Consider the following 15,427-nt stretch of genomic DNA (forward strand, 5'->3'; position numbering starts at 1 on the left):
GATATTCTCTGGTTTGCTCACGATGATTTTCCCAATCTTCCGTGAGGACCGTTCGAAACCTTAACGGGTAAAGTCCTACTTCAGCTTTCCCCAAACATCTCTATCCATGGCTTTAATTTTCCATTCTTCTTCTCTCCATTACTGGAGTCTCCTACTACATTACGGGAGTCTACTACTTCAGTTTTTTGCGTGTCTTATCCTGTGCCAGATGCAGCAACTCTTCCTGCAATACCCGACCACTCCCTAGCCCTCCAAAGCCATGATATCTTCCTTCTATCATCCGACGTTAACACTGGATTTTTCCCATAATTGGTGGTGGTGGCGGTCAACAAGTGACCCAGATACGAAACTATCCATTGTTTAATGAACGTTTCTCCATTCGCTTCCTACTAATCCTACACGAAACTGTTAAATTGCGACCAAAGAAACCTCCTGATGCAGCCGGGATGTAAGAGAACTCTTGGTTCAGAATAACAATTAGCCAACTTTGACTATGTCAAGAAACTTTCTGTTAAAGTGATTCGAGGCAGACGGGCAGGAAGATCATCTGATGTTAAGTGAAGCCGCTCATGGAGTCACATTGCCAGAGGGCTGCAAATGCCGGCTTTATAGGAACTGGTACGTTCTCTGAAAGACCCCAAGTCGAATTAATTCTGAAACACTTCTGGGCAGCTGCTTCCACATTCACAAATACATAGACTGTTACAGTACGGAGCCAAGACGATAATGTTGTTAAATATATAATAATAAATACATAATATGGCTGTGAACTCCCACTGCGAAGACAAACAGGTCGATAGTTGAAGACAGCATTCAGTAGGCAACGTCTTTAACGAGGATCTGTGCAACAGATTCTGGCCCTTGGTATCGCAAATACCATGTGGGCCTTTGGACAGTAGGTACAAAGAAATTGAGTTTTTGGATTGGGTTACTGTAAGGTTCACCGAGATGCCATGGCTAGAAAAGTCAGAAATGAACGTCGCAAATGATGAAACTTTAAAACGATAAAATATGGTAAATCAATCAAACAGAAGCCAAAGCGGTGTTTTTCTCCAACTCTGTGAAGATTTAAGAAAATCCCCTGAAAAATGTTCAATAATCATGATGTCGGCAACTGGTTGGCGACTGAGTGAGTGACAGAACATACAAACACCTGCAAATAACTGGCGACGTCGCCAGGTAGCCAGTGTTGCCAGTTGCCAAATGAGGCATACATTTCAATAAGAACTAGTTGGCGACGGCGCTGGCCACGTCGCCATGTCATCTCGATGAGGTATGGCCGAGTATACCCAAGACAAACTTATTAAAACAATTGAAATAAATTAAAAAAAACCAATACCTCTGTATCCTATTGACGTTTTCTTGCGGTTTCCTTCTCAATACTACTTCCGCTTCTCCGTTCTCTTCTATGCTCTGGCTGTCTTTATTTACCCTGAAACAAAACATAAATGATATACAGGAGTGCCCCACCTCTAACCTGATAACCACATTTCGGCGATTAAATAATTTGTGAAGCAGGACGCTGTACCGGTTCCTGCTTAAAGTGAGGAATCAGTTTGACCACTGACAGGCTCTAAAGTAAAGGAGATGCTGTAGGTATATATGCTTTGTTGGAAATATTTCGTTAGCGCGTTTTATCGTGTGACGTCATCAGATACATCCCCATTTTAAGTACCCACATTCTGTAGCATGAATGCTATGGGGGATGATGACCAGTTCCACGTTAAAGGGAGCATCCTCGACCAGTCAAAAATGAGATATAAGGCATACACCGAAAACTAGTAAAGAAAAGATGGGTCACAGCATGACAGATGGTCGAAAGGAACAGAAACGTAATGGAGCGGATTCCATGAAGTAAATGAAAGAGAGACATAAGATGGGAGGAAGAAATAGAAAAGGCAGCGAGTCCAAAGTGGACTGCAACCGCTAAAGAACGCCACGATTGGAACAATTTAGAGGAAGCCTCTGTCGAAGAGATGAGACATGTAGAGAACTTGGCCAGTTCTTCTTGTCTTCGCTCTTTGCTTGCTTTTAGAATCAGTTTAACATATCTTGTGTTGACGTTCATAAGTGCACTTGGTTACCTCTATGAATAAAGATATTTTGAGTTTAAAGGACAAGCTGTTGATAAATAACAGTTTACCTAAAAACTAAACTGAATTTAAACCGAGTAATCAATAAATGTCTCTGACAGTAGCGATGCTGGTTGCATCGTTACTTAGATACCTGCGCACGCGCTCGTGACTCCTGATTGGTCGTTACGAGTGTGTCACTGTTTTTCTATCAATATAAGATGTTATAACACTTATTTTATAACATTCAATACGTCCAAAGGCTATTTTTTTTTTAATAAACGAGATTTTGAAGAAATAAAAAATCCTACTAATACTGAACATAATTTAGTATCTAGGCGTACGAGCACGTACATAAGACCTACAAGTGCGAGCGAGACAGACAGATAAATATTGGTAAACTCACCGTCCACCGCCATTGAGGTGTGGCGAGTCATGCGAGGCCGTTGTCGCCAAAGAGTCGGCATCACCACGGCGCGATCTCTCCGACCTTCCGGAGCCACTGTCAGAGCGGCGGCTGGAAGAAAAAAAATTCAACATTCACCACGAACCACTTCCAGAAGTCTTATTTATTTATCATACAACACATATTCATATACAACCAGACAATATATATGATTAGAGTGGCAATTACGCTGACAAGAACGCTACGCTACGCTAACGCAAGCAACAAGAAACAATACACTGATGAACTATATATTACTAGCAGTGTTGGTTCAGCGTACGACTCACATCACCGAGGTCGTAAGTTCGATCCTCGGCTGTGCACCAATGGATTTTCTTTCTATATTTAACATTCGGTTACGGAAAACTTGAGGAAACCGGCTTGCCTTAGACCCAACAGGTCGACGGCGTCAGGCACAGAAGACTGATCCTACTTGCTTGAGATTAACAAACAATCATGAAACAGATACAGAAATCTGAGGCCCAGACCTAAAAAGGCTGTAGCGCCATTGATTAATTAATACATTACTAGCCCGTTGTTTCACTCGCGTGGTAGTGAAGTCTAGTAAGCCGGACTATAGATATATTTTTGCTATAGGAAAAGTTCGTAAAAGTACGTTCATAATCTAATCAATATTTTACTTTATAACGAATATTTTATACATTTTTAAATCCGTAACATCATTTACGTAGAATGTCCGGACATTAGTATATGGAAAAATACTTGATTTCAAGTAGGTTATGATTTTTTTTATTAGTCCAGGAATTTTACGTTGGAATAAAAATCCGTCACATTTTTCGGTTACGCGTCACATTATTCCGTGACGCGTCATATTTTCGGTTAAGCGTCACATTATCCCGTTATGCGCCACATGATTACGTTACGCGTCACATTTTTCGGTTACGCGTCACATTATTCCGTGACGCGTCATATTTTCGGTTAAGCGTCACATTATCCAGTTATGCGCCACATGATTACGTTACGCGTCACATTTTTCGGTTACGCGTCACATGATTACGTTACGCGTCACATTTTCGGTTAAGCGTCACATTATCCAGTTATGCGCCACATGATTACGTTACGCGTCACATTTTTCGGTTACGCGCCACATTATTCCGTGACGCGTCATATTTTCGGTTAAGCGTCACATTTTTCGGTTATGCGCCACATTATCCCGTTACGCGTCACATTATCCCGTTACGCGTCACATTTTTCGGTTACGCGTCACATTATTCCGTGACGCGTCATGTTTTCGGTTAAGCGTCACATTATCCCGTTACGCGTCACATTTTTCGGTTACGCGTCACATTATTCCGTGACGCGTCATATTTTCGGTTAAGCGTCACATTATCCCGTTACGCGTCACATTTTTCGGTTATGCGCCGTCTTTTTCTTGTCCATGGGTAACCAGGATTGGTTTGAAAAGATTCGAACCCATTAATAACGTAAAAATGCAATTTTTGAGATATTCTTGCCGCCCCCCCCCCCCCCCCCATGAAACGCGCCGTAACGTTTCTGTATCCAATAGTAAAACGTTTCGTGACCACCCCCAGTGACCCTTTATACCTAAACCTTACCATTATGTGGTGTAAAGTACTGGAAAGTCATAATAGGATCGTTTTTCAAGAGGATACCCCCCCCCCAAATTCGTTACCTACTTGAACGCTCCCTTACGTACGAACTACCGAAACTGAAAATAATATACAAACCTTTCAAAGCTATCAGGGCTAAGTCTGGCGTGGTCGTTGTGCGGCAACGCTATGTGCGTCGCCGCCGAGTCCCGAACCCGCACTTCTTCCGCCCCGACCGTCACCACTGAGACATGGGAAGTGTCCTGAAATTAAAATTCAAATTTTAAAAAAATATTTAGGTCTGGGTATATGAGTGATATTTCTCGGTTTAGGAGAGTTCGTGATCGGCTGCGCCTGGCACAGGCCGTCGTGTTGGGTTTAAGACCGGTTTCTTTACGATATTTTCTTTCTTTTATACGACAGTGAAATTCCGCACATAGAAAGTCCATTAGTGCACAGCCAGAGAACGAACCTACGATCTCAGGGATAAGAGTCTAGTCTATTGGCTTAATGTAAAACTTTTAAAATAGTGATAACTATACGACTTTTAATCCATTTAAGGGTTTAAATACTTTTTTCTTTAATGAAGAAACATGCGTGTAAGAGTGACTGCATGAGTGAGTGAATGTGTGAATGTATGAGTGAATGTGTGGGTGTATAAGTGAATGTGTGGGTATATGAGTGAATGTGTGGGTGTATGAGTGAATGTGTGGGTGTATAAGTGAATGTGTGGGTATATGAGTGAATGTGTGGGTGTATGAGTGAATGTGTGGGTGTATAAGTGAATGTGTGGGTATATGAGTGAATGTGTGGGTATATGAGTGAATGTGTGGGTATATGAGTGAATGTGTGGGTGTATGAGTGAGTGTGTGTATGAGAGGATGTGTGGGTGAACGTGCATGTAACCACAGTGGTTTTCAGTAATATACCATGATTTAGATTCTGTAAAAAAAAAACACTCACCAAATTGAGATTATGAGAATCGTCGAACCCGAGACCCGAATCACCAGCTCCAGGGCTAAGGATCAGCACTTCACTGCTGTCCAGGCGACGGCCTCTACTCTTCTCTGTAACATAACAGGCAATTTAAATAATCGCAAATTTATTTACGAAAAACATTTCGATTGATTCTCAGTAATCGCGAGCGAGAGACTGTTTCTTGCAAGTTCTTCTGAACCACTCTTGAGTTGAAGCCACTATAGTTTCAAACAACTCACCTGTATAACAAGTGGTGCAATCCAATGAGTCAAGAGACGAAGGCGCGAAACAGTCGTCGTCGGAGGAGGATCCCGTGGCGGTGGTGACGACGCTGGCCGAACCCCCCACCACCACCACCTCGTCGTTGATGGGCGGAGTGCTGGATATCGTCACTGCGTTTGGAGGCAGCTGAAACCAAATTTATAACTTCAAACAAATCATGATTTTAAACTGAACTTAAGTTGTTTACCGATCAACTAAAATCAGCTTTGGAAGCGTTCAAGTATTACGTCACGCTATTTTTGGAGATTCTTGACCCTTCCCCCCATGAAACGACCACCCCCTAGTGACTTTAATATCATCAATAACGCGTAATTCAATCCCCGTCTCGCATCGTAACGTTTTACAAGAGGGGGGCCCACCCCCACCCCAAAATTCGTTACATACATACGCTTCCTCCACCTAAAACACGAGCTTGCCGCATACACGTCGCAGCCAACAAGCTTAATTATCCGTTCAATTAACATACCAGCCTTTAAACTAAACGTCGCCGTTTAACTAGCGGCCTCAAAAATATTTAGCCGTAGCATATGTTACAACATTTAATAAACTGGCTTGTGCTAGAGTCATTATTTGTCAGAAATAATAAATATGAGATAAAAAACAATTTTTTTTAAATTAAATTACTAAGTCAAATTAACTTTTTTATTGTCATTACACTCGTCCAATGTTCTTGTTGCCTTTTCATGAAACTTTGGACAACACCATCAAAGTTGTGGTTTGCCAACGCCATATTGACAGTTTGAAGAGTTTCGTTTCGAGTTTGAGAGTAGCAGAAAGTAAAACTAAACTTAAATTAACAGTCAAGCAACGAAACATAATTGATCCAATACCTAGCTGTTTGATCAAATGGCTGAACATCTTTCAGGCCGCTAGTTTAACGGCTAGGCTATTTATTGAACGGCTAATTAAGCTAGTTGGCTGCGACATGTATATCAATTATTAATTCCACACAATATTTATCGACTTAAAAGTCTCATTTCAATTTTATTTTATTCTTTATCGACACTCGCACGCAACCAAATCCGTTCCGAACGTATGGCGCACGCACATATACGTTCGGAACGGATTTGTCTTATTTTAAAAATTGTATATTACCGCCATCTATGACCGAGAAGTTACCATTATTCAGGATATACATTTATTCGACGTATGTAAAAAAAACATTTAAAGGAAGGTCGTCCAAAAATAACATTTAAAGGAAGGTAGTCCAAAAATAGTTTGAATTACTCACTCTGGCGCCCGTGCTAAGCACGGGTGGATGCGTCGTGGTTACTGTGACGAGACCGCAAGGCACCGCGTCCAAGGAGTTCGGTTCAGCGCTCACAGACACGACCGTCACCGCTTGGGATGGTGATGGCTGACGGATTGGTGTCTGAAAGTATATATTATATTGATATGGGGTAAGTATTACGTAACCAATATAGGGGGAGGGGGGGGGACTGCTTTGGTATTCTCATTTAGTACGTCAACAGTTATTTACTTTTGTACATATGACCCATACATTATTTTTGAGAGCTTCACTTACTATTGCTGACAAGAGGAGGGGGAGGGGGGAAATAAATACAGTATGTTGTCCTCTGGCTGCTCGCTGCCGACTGGAATTTTGGGTCGCCACTAACACGACCTTCAGAAATGAAGAGTGCAGCTGAAGAAGACATGCATTTACTAGTTAAAACCCTTACCACGACTGGCTTGATCTCGATGGAACTCTTATCTATCGAACTGGACCTCGAATAATCCCGAATCACTCGATCCAATCGATCTTTATCGTCCATACTCCGCGATCTCGACTCGATTCTACTTATCTCAGCACTGACTCTCTTCGTCTCGCTCGCACCAATCTCATCCGTCGATCTAGCCTTCTCCTTCTCTCCCTCTCTTTTAACCTCTCTCACCTCTGAATCGAAGCTCTTCCTCTCTTCCAAAGCTCTCTTTTCGAAAGTTTCTCTGACGTCGGTGAGACTTTGCCTTTGCGTGGCTAGACCTTTGGACTTTTCGAGTTTGCTCTCGATCTCCATACTTCTTCTCTTCACTTCTTTTTGTTTCCTAGAATCGTCTGTACTTTTAATTACATTTTTAACATCTGCATTTTTGTCGTTTGTCTCATCGTCTGTCTTAGCGTCAATTTTGATATTATTCCTGTCAATTTCCGTGCTGTTTCTGTTAACGTCATGTTTGACAGTGACACTGACACCTTCGTTGTCTGTCACCTCGGGTCTATCTGGCTTTGGTTTTGTATCTGCTAACTGTACCTCTGGATTTATTGATTGTTTTTGTACCGCCTGTTCGGCTTCTCGACACACCTGGAATTAATTTATTGAAATATTCAATTGTTAACCTATACATTCGTATATTCGATCGTTGCGCTACGTACGCGTATGTGTTCGATCGTAGTAAAACGTAGCAATCGGTCTTATAATAAAAACTTATTGTTTCAGTCACGATTACAAATCAGTTACTTCAGAGATTCACTTAAATAAAGCCAGGAATAGAAGATAGAAAGATTTTCCTCACCTGGTCCACAATAAACTTGCCAGCGGTGGTGGGACTGGCGGGAGTGGGGGCTGGAGGTGGCGGCGCGGGCTGTTTGCGGCCACCACGCGAAGCGGCCTGTGAGGGTGTCAGAGGCGCTGTTTCTATAGGGCTTTGAGTGGGGGTCGTTGGAGTCTGTATGGGGGTAGGTGATTGCGTTGGGGTACTCTGTGTAGCGGATTGTGTGACGGGTGTCGTTGACTGTACGGGCGGATGTGTGGGGGCTGGAGGTATGGGGGTCGCCGGTGACTGTATTGGGGTAACGGGTGTTGTGGGGGTTGGCGGGGTCGCTGATACCGCGGGGGGAGGGGGCGCAGGGCCTTTTTCTTTCTTTGGGGCCTGAAATTGTAACAATTATAGAATTCATTACTAAAAAATTAACATTATCCTGCGAAAATTGCACGGAATTTGTATATTTTTAACTGAAAGAAAACAATTTTTTTACCGGATTAAAGCTATTAGTATTATTATAAACCTAGAATTATTTTCATAATTTAAGTTTTAAAACTTTCCGACGTTTTGCTTTAATCCGGTAAAAAAATTATTTTCTTTCAATGTGTAAAAGCTATGTTAACCATAGACAATACTATTTTTTTAACTTTTGAAATGTTTATCAGTTTATTAGTAAATTAACGATTAAGACTTCAATAGGGACTGTCAGTTTAATAAACTTTTTAGTCCAGTAGGTAACTTTTAAATTATTCGTTCTAAGCTGGATTGTAATGTTCAATGTCTAAGTTCATATACAATTGTTTTTTATCCTAAAATTCATAAGTACTCTCCCGGAGTGGAATACATTATATTTTATATAAATATATCTATAACACGAGTTATGTAACCTAACATTTGTTAAGTTACATATATATTTTAGTTAATAATTAGAAGCGTTAACAAGCATCGCCCATTTGAAGCCAAAATGAGCTCTTTAGTTTTTCCCACTCATAAATTGTAATATATACACGTTTCCGACAATGGTGGCCTGCTTATATTCTTTACTAGCAATGCCCCGCGGTTTCACTAGCTTAAATACCGATCTTGTGGTGGTGGAAAGACTATTAACTCGGACTATATATATGTTTTAGTTAATAATCAGTTTAGTTATACAAGAGCCCTTTAGTTTTTCCCACACTCGTAAATTGTAATATAACATTCTCGTTTCCGATAATGTCCAATAGGTCGCCTGCTTATATTCTTTACTAGCAATGCCCCGCGGTTTCACTCGCTTAAATACCGATCTTGTGGTGGTGGAAAGACTATTAACTCGGACTATATATATGTTTTAGTTAATAATCAGTTTACTAATACAAGAGCCCTTTAGTTTTTCCCACACTCGTAAATTGTAATATAACATTCTCGTTTCCGATAATGTCCAATAGGTCGCCTGCTTATATTCTTTACTAGCAATGCCCCGCGGTTTCACTCGCTTAAATACCGATCTTGTGGTGGTGGAAAGACTATTAACTCGGACTATATATATGTTTTAGTTAATAATCAGTTTACTAATACAAGAGCCCTTTAGTTTTTCCCACACTCGTAAATTGTAATATAACATTCTCGTTTCCGATAATGTCCAATAGGTCGCCTGCTTATATTCTTTACTAGCAATGCCCCGCGGTTTCACTCGCTTAAATACCGATCTTGTGGTGGTGGAAAGACTATTAACTCGGACTATATATATGTTTTAGTTGATAATCAGTTTAATAAATGAGCCCTTTAGTTTTTCCTACACTTCTAAATATGTCCAATAGGTCGCCTGCTTATATTCTTTACTGGCAATGCCCCGGGGTTTCACTCGCTTAAATACCGATCTTGTGGTGGTGGAAAGACTATTAACTCGGACTATATATATGTTTTAGTTAATAATCAGTTTACTAATACAAGAGCCCTTTAGTTTTTCCCACACTCGTAAATTGTAATATAACATTCTCGTTTCCGATAATGTCCAATAGGTCGCCTGCTTATATTCTTTACTAGCAATGCCCCGCGGTTTCACTCGCTTAAATACCGATCTTGTGGTGGTGGAAAGACTATTAACTCGGACTATATATATGTTTTAGTTAATAATCAGTTTACTAATACAAGAGCCCTTTAGTTTTTCCCACACTCGTAAATTGTAATATAACATTCTCGTTTCCGATAATGTCCAATAGGTCGCCTGCTTATATTCTTTACTAGCAATGCCCCGCGGTTTCACTAGCTTAAATACCGATCTTGTGGTGGTGGAAAGACTATTAACTCGGACTATATATATGTTTTAGTTAATAATCAGTTTACTAATACAAGAGCCCTTTAGTTTTTCCCACACTCGTAAATTGTAATATAACATTCTCGTTTCCGATAATGTCCAATAGGTCGCCTGCTTATATTCTTTACTAGCAATGCCCCGCGGTTTCACTAGCTTAAATACCGATCTTGTGGTGGTGGAAAGACTATTAACTCGGACTATATATATGTTTTAGTTAATAATCAGTTTACTAATACAAGAGCCCTTTAGTTTTTTCCACACTAGTAAATTGTATTTTAACATTCTCGTTTTCAATAACATACGTGTCATTTAGATTTACGAACCCTTCAAGTCGTTAGTTTTTTGTTAGTCTAACAACCCGACAAGCCCTAATGTTATCTCAGTTATAAGCTCATTTGAAACGCCTCACACAAAGTGTTTCATTCAACATGTATCTGAACATATCAAAAACAAATGCCACATGAATGACAGATTTTTGGCACCCAACAAAATTATAAATAATAACTCACGGGCGGCTTCCTGTCAGCGTGCCGGTGATCGTTGTCCACGTCGTCGTGCGGCCGCTTCGCTGGCTGCGTTGGCTGTGAGGGCTGCGAGGGCTGCGAGGGCTGCAGGGGCGCCGGCGAAGCAGCGCGCGGCGATCGGGGCGGGGCTGCGGCGGTTGCGCGGGGGGCGGACGCCTCTTGTTCCGACACTGGAAATTCGTAATGGTTAAACGAGCCAAGGCTGTAACATCTTCCTCACTCGGGCTTTCTTTGTTCTATAAGAGCACGGCCCGACGCACACTCCCTCATCATTATACGCATAGTATAATAACTTCATAACTTTAATTTGTTTTTACACGGTGTGTGTTTGGAGGTGTGAGTGAGTGTTTGGGGTGTATGAGTGTTTGGGGTGTATGAGTGTAAGTGTGTGTGTGAGTGTATGTCGATGTATATGGAGTGTGTGTGTATATATGTGGGGAGTGTGTATGTATGTGGGGTGTGTGTATGTATGTGTTTAAATGTTTGTGGGGTGTGTGTATGTTTGTGGGGTGTGTGTGTATGTATGTGGGGTGTGTGTATGTGTATATGTATGTGGGGTGTGTGTATGTATGTGGGGTGTGTGTATGTATGTGGGGTGTGTGTGTATGTATGTGGGGTGTGTGTGTATGTATGTGGGGTGTGTGTGTACGTATGTGGCGTGTGTGTTTGGTGTGCTCATAATGCAGGTGATTTAGGTCTATCGATATTCTTAATACTCATTTTAAGTATATTCCGCGATGACTTAAACAAGTCAAGGCTTAAAAAGTGGTCGTTGGATGCCGTATGCATTGCTGAGGTTTTGAATTTAATAATAATTTTATTGCATAAATAGTCTACTACGTGGCTTCTCTGGTATACAGGCAGGTATACCACATTCACTCTGCTGGTTCTGCTGGATCAACATGTAAAAACAACCACTCACTCTTGATGTCCGGCGTCTCGCCCGACCGCACAGATGTTGAGTCATCTTCGATCTCCATCTGCATTTGAGAGCTGCGATGTTCCTGCAATCATTTATTGAGAGGTTAAAATCGGTGACGGCATGCGGCATCTCTATTGAGACTGGCCATGTAGGTACGTGCACGTAGATACGTATAATAGTACGTACGTAATTCGACACACACCCGGGTTTTATAAGCAAATAAAATTTGATATGCAGATGGCAGTTATGCTTAAACTAAAACTACAGACAAAAGGATTTACGACGACATCGTTAAGAACAGCATACCAGTTATATTAACCAAAATCAAAGGTCCCGGCTGAATTCTATGTATTAGGTTAATACATAACAACGTCATCTGTTAGGACTACCGGTTTTTACGACCAAATGTGAGTCCCTTCGATGTCGTTATAAGAGATTTTGTCAACCGTATGGACTGGCCCAAAAGGATAAAGAAACAAATGCAGACCTAAAGCGGGAGGTGGAGGTGGTTTGCAAAAATTGGATGCTGAGGGATGACGATAAATAGGGTCGACAAAGTTACAGCAGGCCTTCTCCCAGACGGGAGCCGCATCTTGGAATAATGACTTGAATGAATACATCTCTGATTTTGTCTAATGCAGTGTTTCCCCAAGGTTTTTGTACCCACCTTAACCATATTAAAATTTATGACCCCCCCTCCCCCTTAATATTAAAAATTAAATTACTAGATTAAAACTGGCCTGTAGCTTTTAGGAAGAAATTACTTGAAAATTAACGATACACTGGTTAGTTTCGTTAACAAGTAACACGTAACTTAGTTACCACGTAAGTTAGTAGATATTAAAACATAATGAAAAACTGAAATTACAACTATCAAATTGGCCCTCTGTGGAGCGTGAGTCCGAAACAGTGGTCTAATGTATAAAATGATGTGGATTGTCTTATTATTATCGTATCCTGATAAAAAAACAATATTTCCTCAATTTTACCTTCAACAAGGGATGAAACTCTCGCTGCTGCAGATCCACAATGATAGCAATGCACAAAACAAAATCTCTACCTATACACATGGTAACAACAAATTACGATTCTACATATTACAGATAGAAGAGTAATTGGGACGGCTCAGACTGGGAATCGAACCCAGGTCGTTTGATTACGCGGAAAGCGCTGTACCAGTCAAATTGTCCGAGACTCGTAACTGAAAAACCAGCTGAAGTAGATAAATAATCTAGATAATGGCTGCAGTACCATCTGCCGGGATAATTTGTCAATCTAAACCATCCAGAGCATCACTCAAACGCAACACAAAAACCTTTAATAGGAGTTCGGTGACGTACACACGTACAGTAGAATTATATATAAGCTAAAAGTTTGACATATGACAGTTATATACTATTCACCAGTATATAACTGTCCTTAAAGATATAAAAAGAGAAACGTATGTAAATAAAAAAACGATACAAATAAAAAAAACCATACAAATAAAAAAAACTAATTCTAAATACAACACTCAAAGGTATTACAGTCATAAACATATATAAATATGTGGGTGAATGTGACGAATACGAAAAATATTAAAGTATACATCAGCGAGTGTGTTTTTCACTGTGCTACTAACCCAGCGAAACTAGAACTTCGATGACTCAATTTCAATATCTGTTTCGTATTCAGATTTGTTCTAGACAAGTGGGTCCCAAGCCTTCAGGCCGCAAGGCCTATATATATTTTTTAAAATAATAATGTAAAATCTATAATTGCAATATATGTGCTTATATCGCAGCCAACTAGCTTAATTAGCCGTTCAATTAACAGACCAGCCTTTCAACTAAACGTAGCCGTTTAAGTGGCGGCCTCAAAGATATTTAGCCGTAGCGTTTGTTACAACATTTAATGAACTGGCTGGTGGCATTAAAATTAAATTGCTAAGTCAAATTCACTTTTTTATTGTCATTACAGTCTTCCATTGTTCTTATTGCCTTTTCGTGAAACTTTGGACAACACCATCAAAGTTGGGGTTTGCCGACGCCATATTGACACTTTGAAGAGTTTAGTTTCGAGTTTGAGAGTGGCAGAAAGTGGAACTAAACTTAAATTAACAGTCAACAGGCTAGGCAAGTAATGGAACATCATTGATCCAAGTGTATCTGCCTAGCTGTTTGATCAACTGGCTGAACATCTTTCAGGCCGCTAGTTAAACGGCTAGGCTGTAAATTCAACGGCTAATTAAGCTAGTTGGCTGTGACATATACATAATAATATATGCATTATATTATAAAAGAGTCTGGAGTTCCTTGTCTTCTCCATATGAAACCTTTTGTACGGCAACTAGTCATTTTTCATAAATATTTTAACTTGTAATTTTGACTTTCAAAAGTGTTTTTTTAATAGGATAATACATACACACGTAATCGTAAAAGAAAAAAAATCGATCATAATAAAAAATATAACTGGCGTTGCAACCTTTTTAGGTCGGCCTCAAATTACTGTATCTGTTTCATGATATGTCAATCTAATAGCCAATTAGGTGTTCAGCCTCCTCAAACACACGCCAACGACATTTTTGAGTCATGTTTCCTCACGATGTTTTTTTCACCGTACGAGCTATTTATATGCGCACGTAAACAGTCAATTGGTGCCTAGCGGAGGTACAAACCTACGACCTCAGGTATGAGAAACGCAAGCTGAAGCCACAAGTCCAACACCATAATCATCGACCGTAATAAACAAACTATATTCACTAAAAATCGTGACTAGAGATTTTTATATTGTTAATATTTCTAGTATTTTACTAGACACGCCGTCTACAAATCAGTAGCGAACCGTGTTCAAATGTTCTCTTTGTATGTTTTGTACTTTGTATGTATGCCCCACCCCTCTAATTTTTATGATAATTATATATTTCCTATGACATATATTCTTTGTGTTCCTGGTGTATAAGTATTCAACGGTTATAAAAATACATAAACTCTACAAAAACCTTTTGGCATTTAGAAAATGATTTTAAAAAGGCGATCTTATAAAACGTGGAATCCTGTTGCCATGGTTACCATTTATAAAAATTGTATTCATAGCAACCAAAACGACACTGTTTAGTCCATGTTTTATAACAACTCCGATACTATAAAGATTGAAAAGAATTGAGCACCAAAAGCTCTTGTATAGATTACGACTGTAATCCCATAGACCATTGCTTCCAGACCTATTGAAATTACAGCACAAATACTGAATTTCAACGAAAAACTAAAAAAAAATATCAAATTCCAAAATAATTGATCGACCCTATCTGGTCCTTCGAGCCGGAATGACCTCAAAAACAACTACATTTTGATTATACTGTAATTTACTTTGATCTGAAAGCACTGCCGATACACATACTAACCAACCCTCTGATATTGCTCGCGGTTTAGGCGTGCGCGTCGCCTCCTCTGTCCGTAAGTAAGCGTGCGATTACACATATAAGTGCATGTTAGTATACATATATAATATTTTTTTTATTTACAATATAAATTAATTTATTAAATTAAAATCTTCAAATTAATCTTCGAATTAATTTAGCTCCATTAATTAACTTTAGCAATCTAAGTTCACAATACTTTCATCACCAATTTCTCCATATCATTTTCAAACAGCTATTCGTGCCAGGGAGCTCTCTCAAATATATACTAACCTCGGAGTCATCATCCAACAGCTCTTCTTCGACCACCTCGGCTCTGTACTCCAGTAAGAGATCCCTCAGAGATTTGGAGTCGAGATTTCCGCTGACGAACTCGTGCTTGAGAAGGTCCGTTGATGTTGGACGCTTTTCTGGGTCCTATAATGTTTTAGAAATGTGGTCGCGCTTGTCTTCGATGTC

The 15,427-nt window shown here is 40.0% G+C and overlaps 1 protein-coding gene across 2 annotated transcripts in view; it reads right to left on the reverse strand.

Annotated features, from left to right (window-relative positions):
* LOC123717990 (serine/threonine-protein kinase 10) overlaps nucleotides 1-15,427 on the reverse strand; it is a 59,545-nt gene that overhangs the window by 16,599 nt on the left and 27,519 nt on the right. For both annotated transcript variants that reach the window (XM_045674320.1, XM_045674319.1), the window contains exons 8-18: nucleotides 15,242-15,385; nucleotides 11,572-11,653; nucleotides 10,635-10,819; nucleotides 7,863-8,219; nucleotides 7,031-7,651; nucleotides 6,580-6,720; nucleotides 5,306-5,474; nucleotides 5,052-5,155; nucleotides 4,227-4,351; nucleotides 2,479-2,589; nucleotides 1,340-1,432 (exon numbers count right to left, since the gene is read on the reverse strand). In XM_045674320.1, coding sequence (XP_045530276.1) covers nucleotides 1,340-1,432; nucleotides 2,479-2,589; nucleotides 4,227-4,351; nucleotides 5,052-5,155; nucleotides 5,306-5,474; nucleotides 6,580-6,720; nucleotides 7,031-7,651; nucleotides 7,863-8,219; nucleotides 10,635-10,819; nucleotides 11,572-11,653; nucleotides 15,242-15,385 — 2,132 coding nt within the window. The remainder of the gene's footprint in view (nucleotides 1-1,339; nucleotides 1,433-2,478; nucleotides 2,590-4,226; nucleotides 4,352-5,051; nucleotides 5,156-5,305; nucleotides 5,475-6,579; nucleotides 6,721-7,030; nucleotides 7,652-7,862; nucleotides 8,220-10,634; nucleotides 10,820-11,571; nucleotides 11,654-15,241; nucleotides 15,386-15,427) is intronic.

This window comes from Pieris brassicae, chromosome 14, assembly GCF_905147105.1.
Source record: "Pieris brassicae chromosome 14, ilPieBrab1.1, whole genome shotgun sequence".
Classification (NCBI taxonomy): Eukaryota; Metazoa; Arthropoda; class Insecta; order Lepidoptera; family Pieridae; genus Pieris; species Pieris brassicae.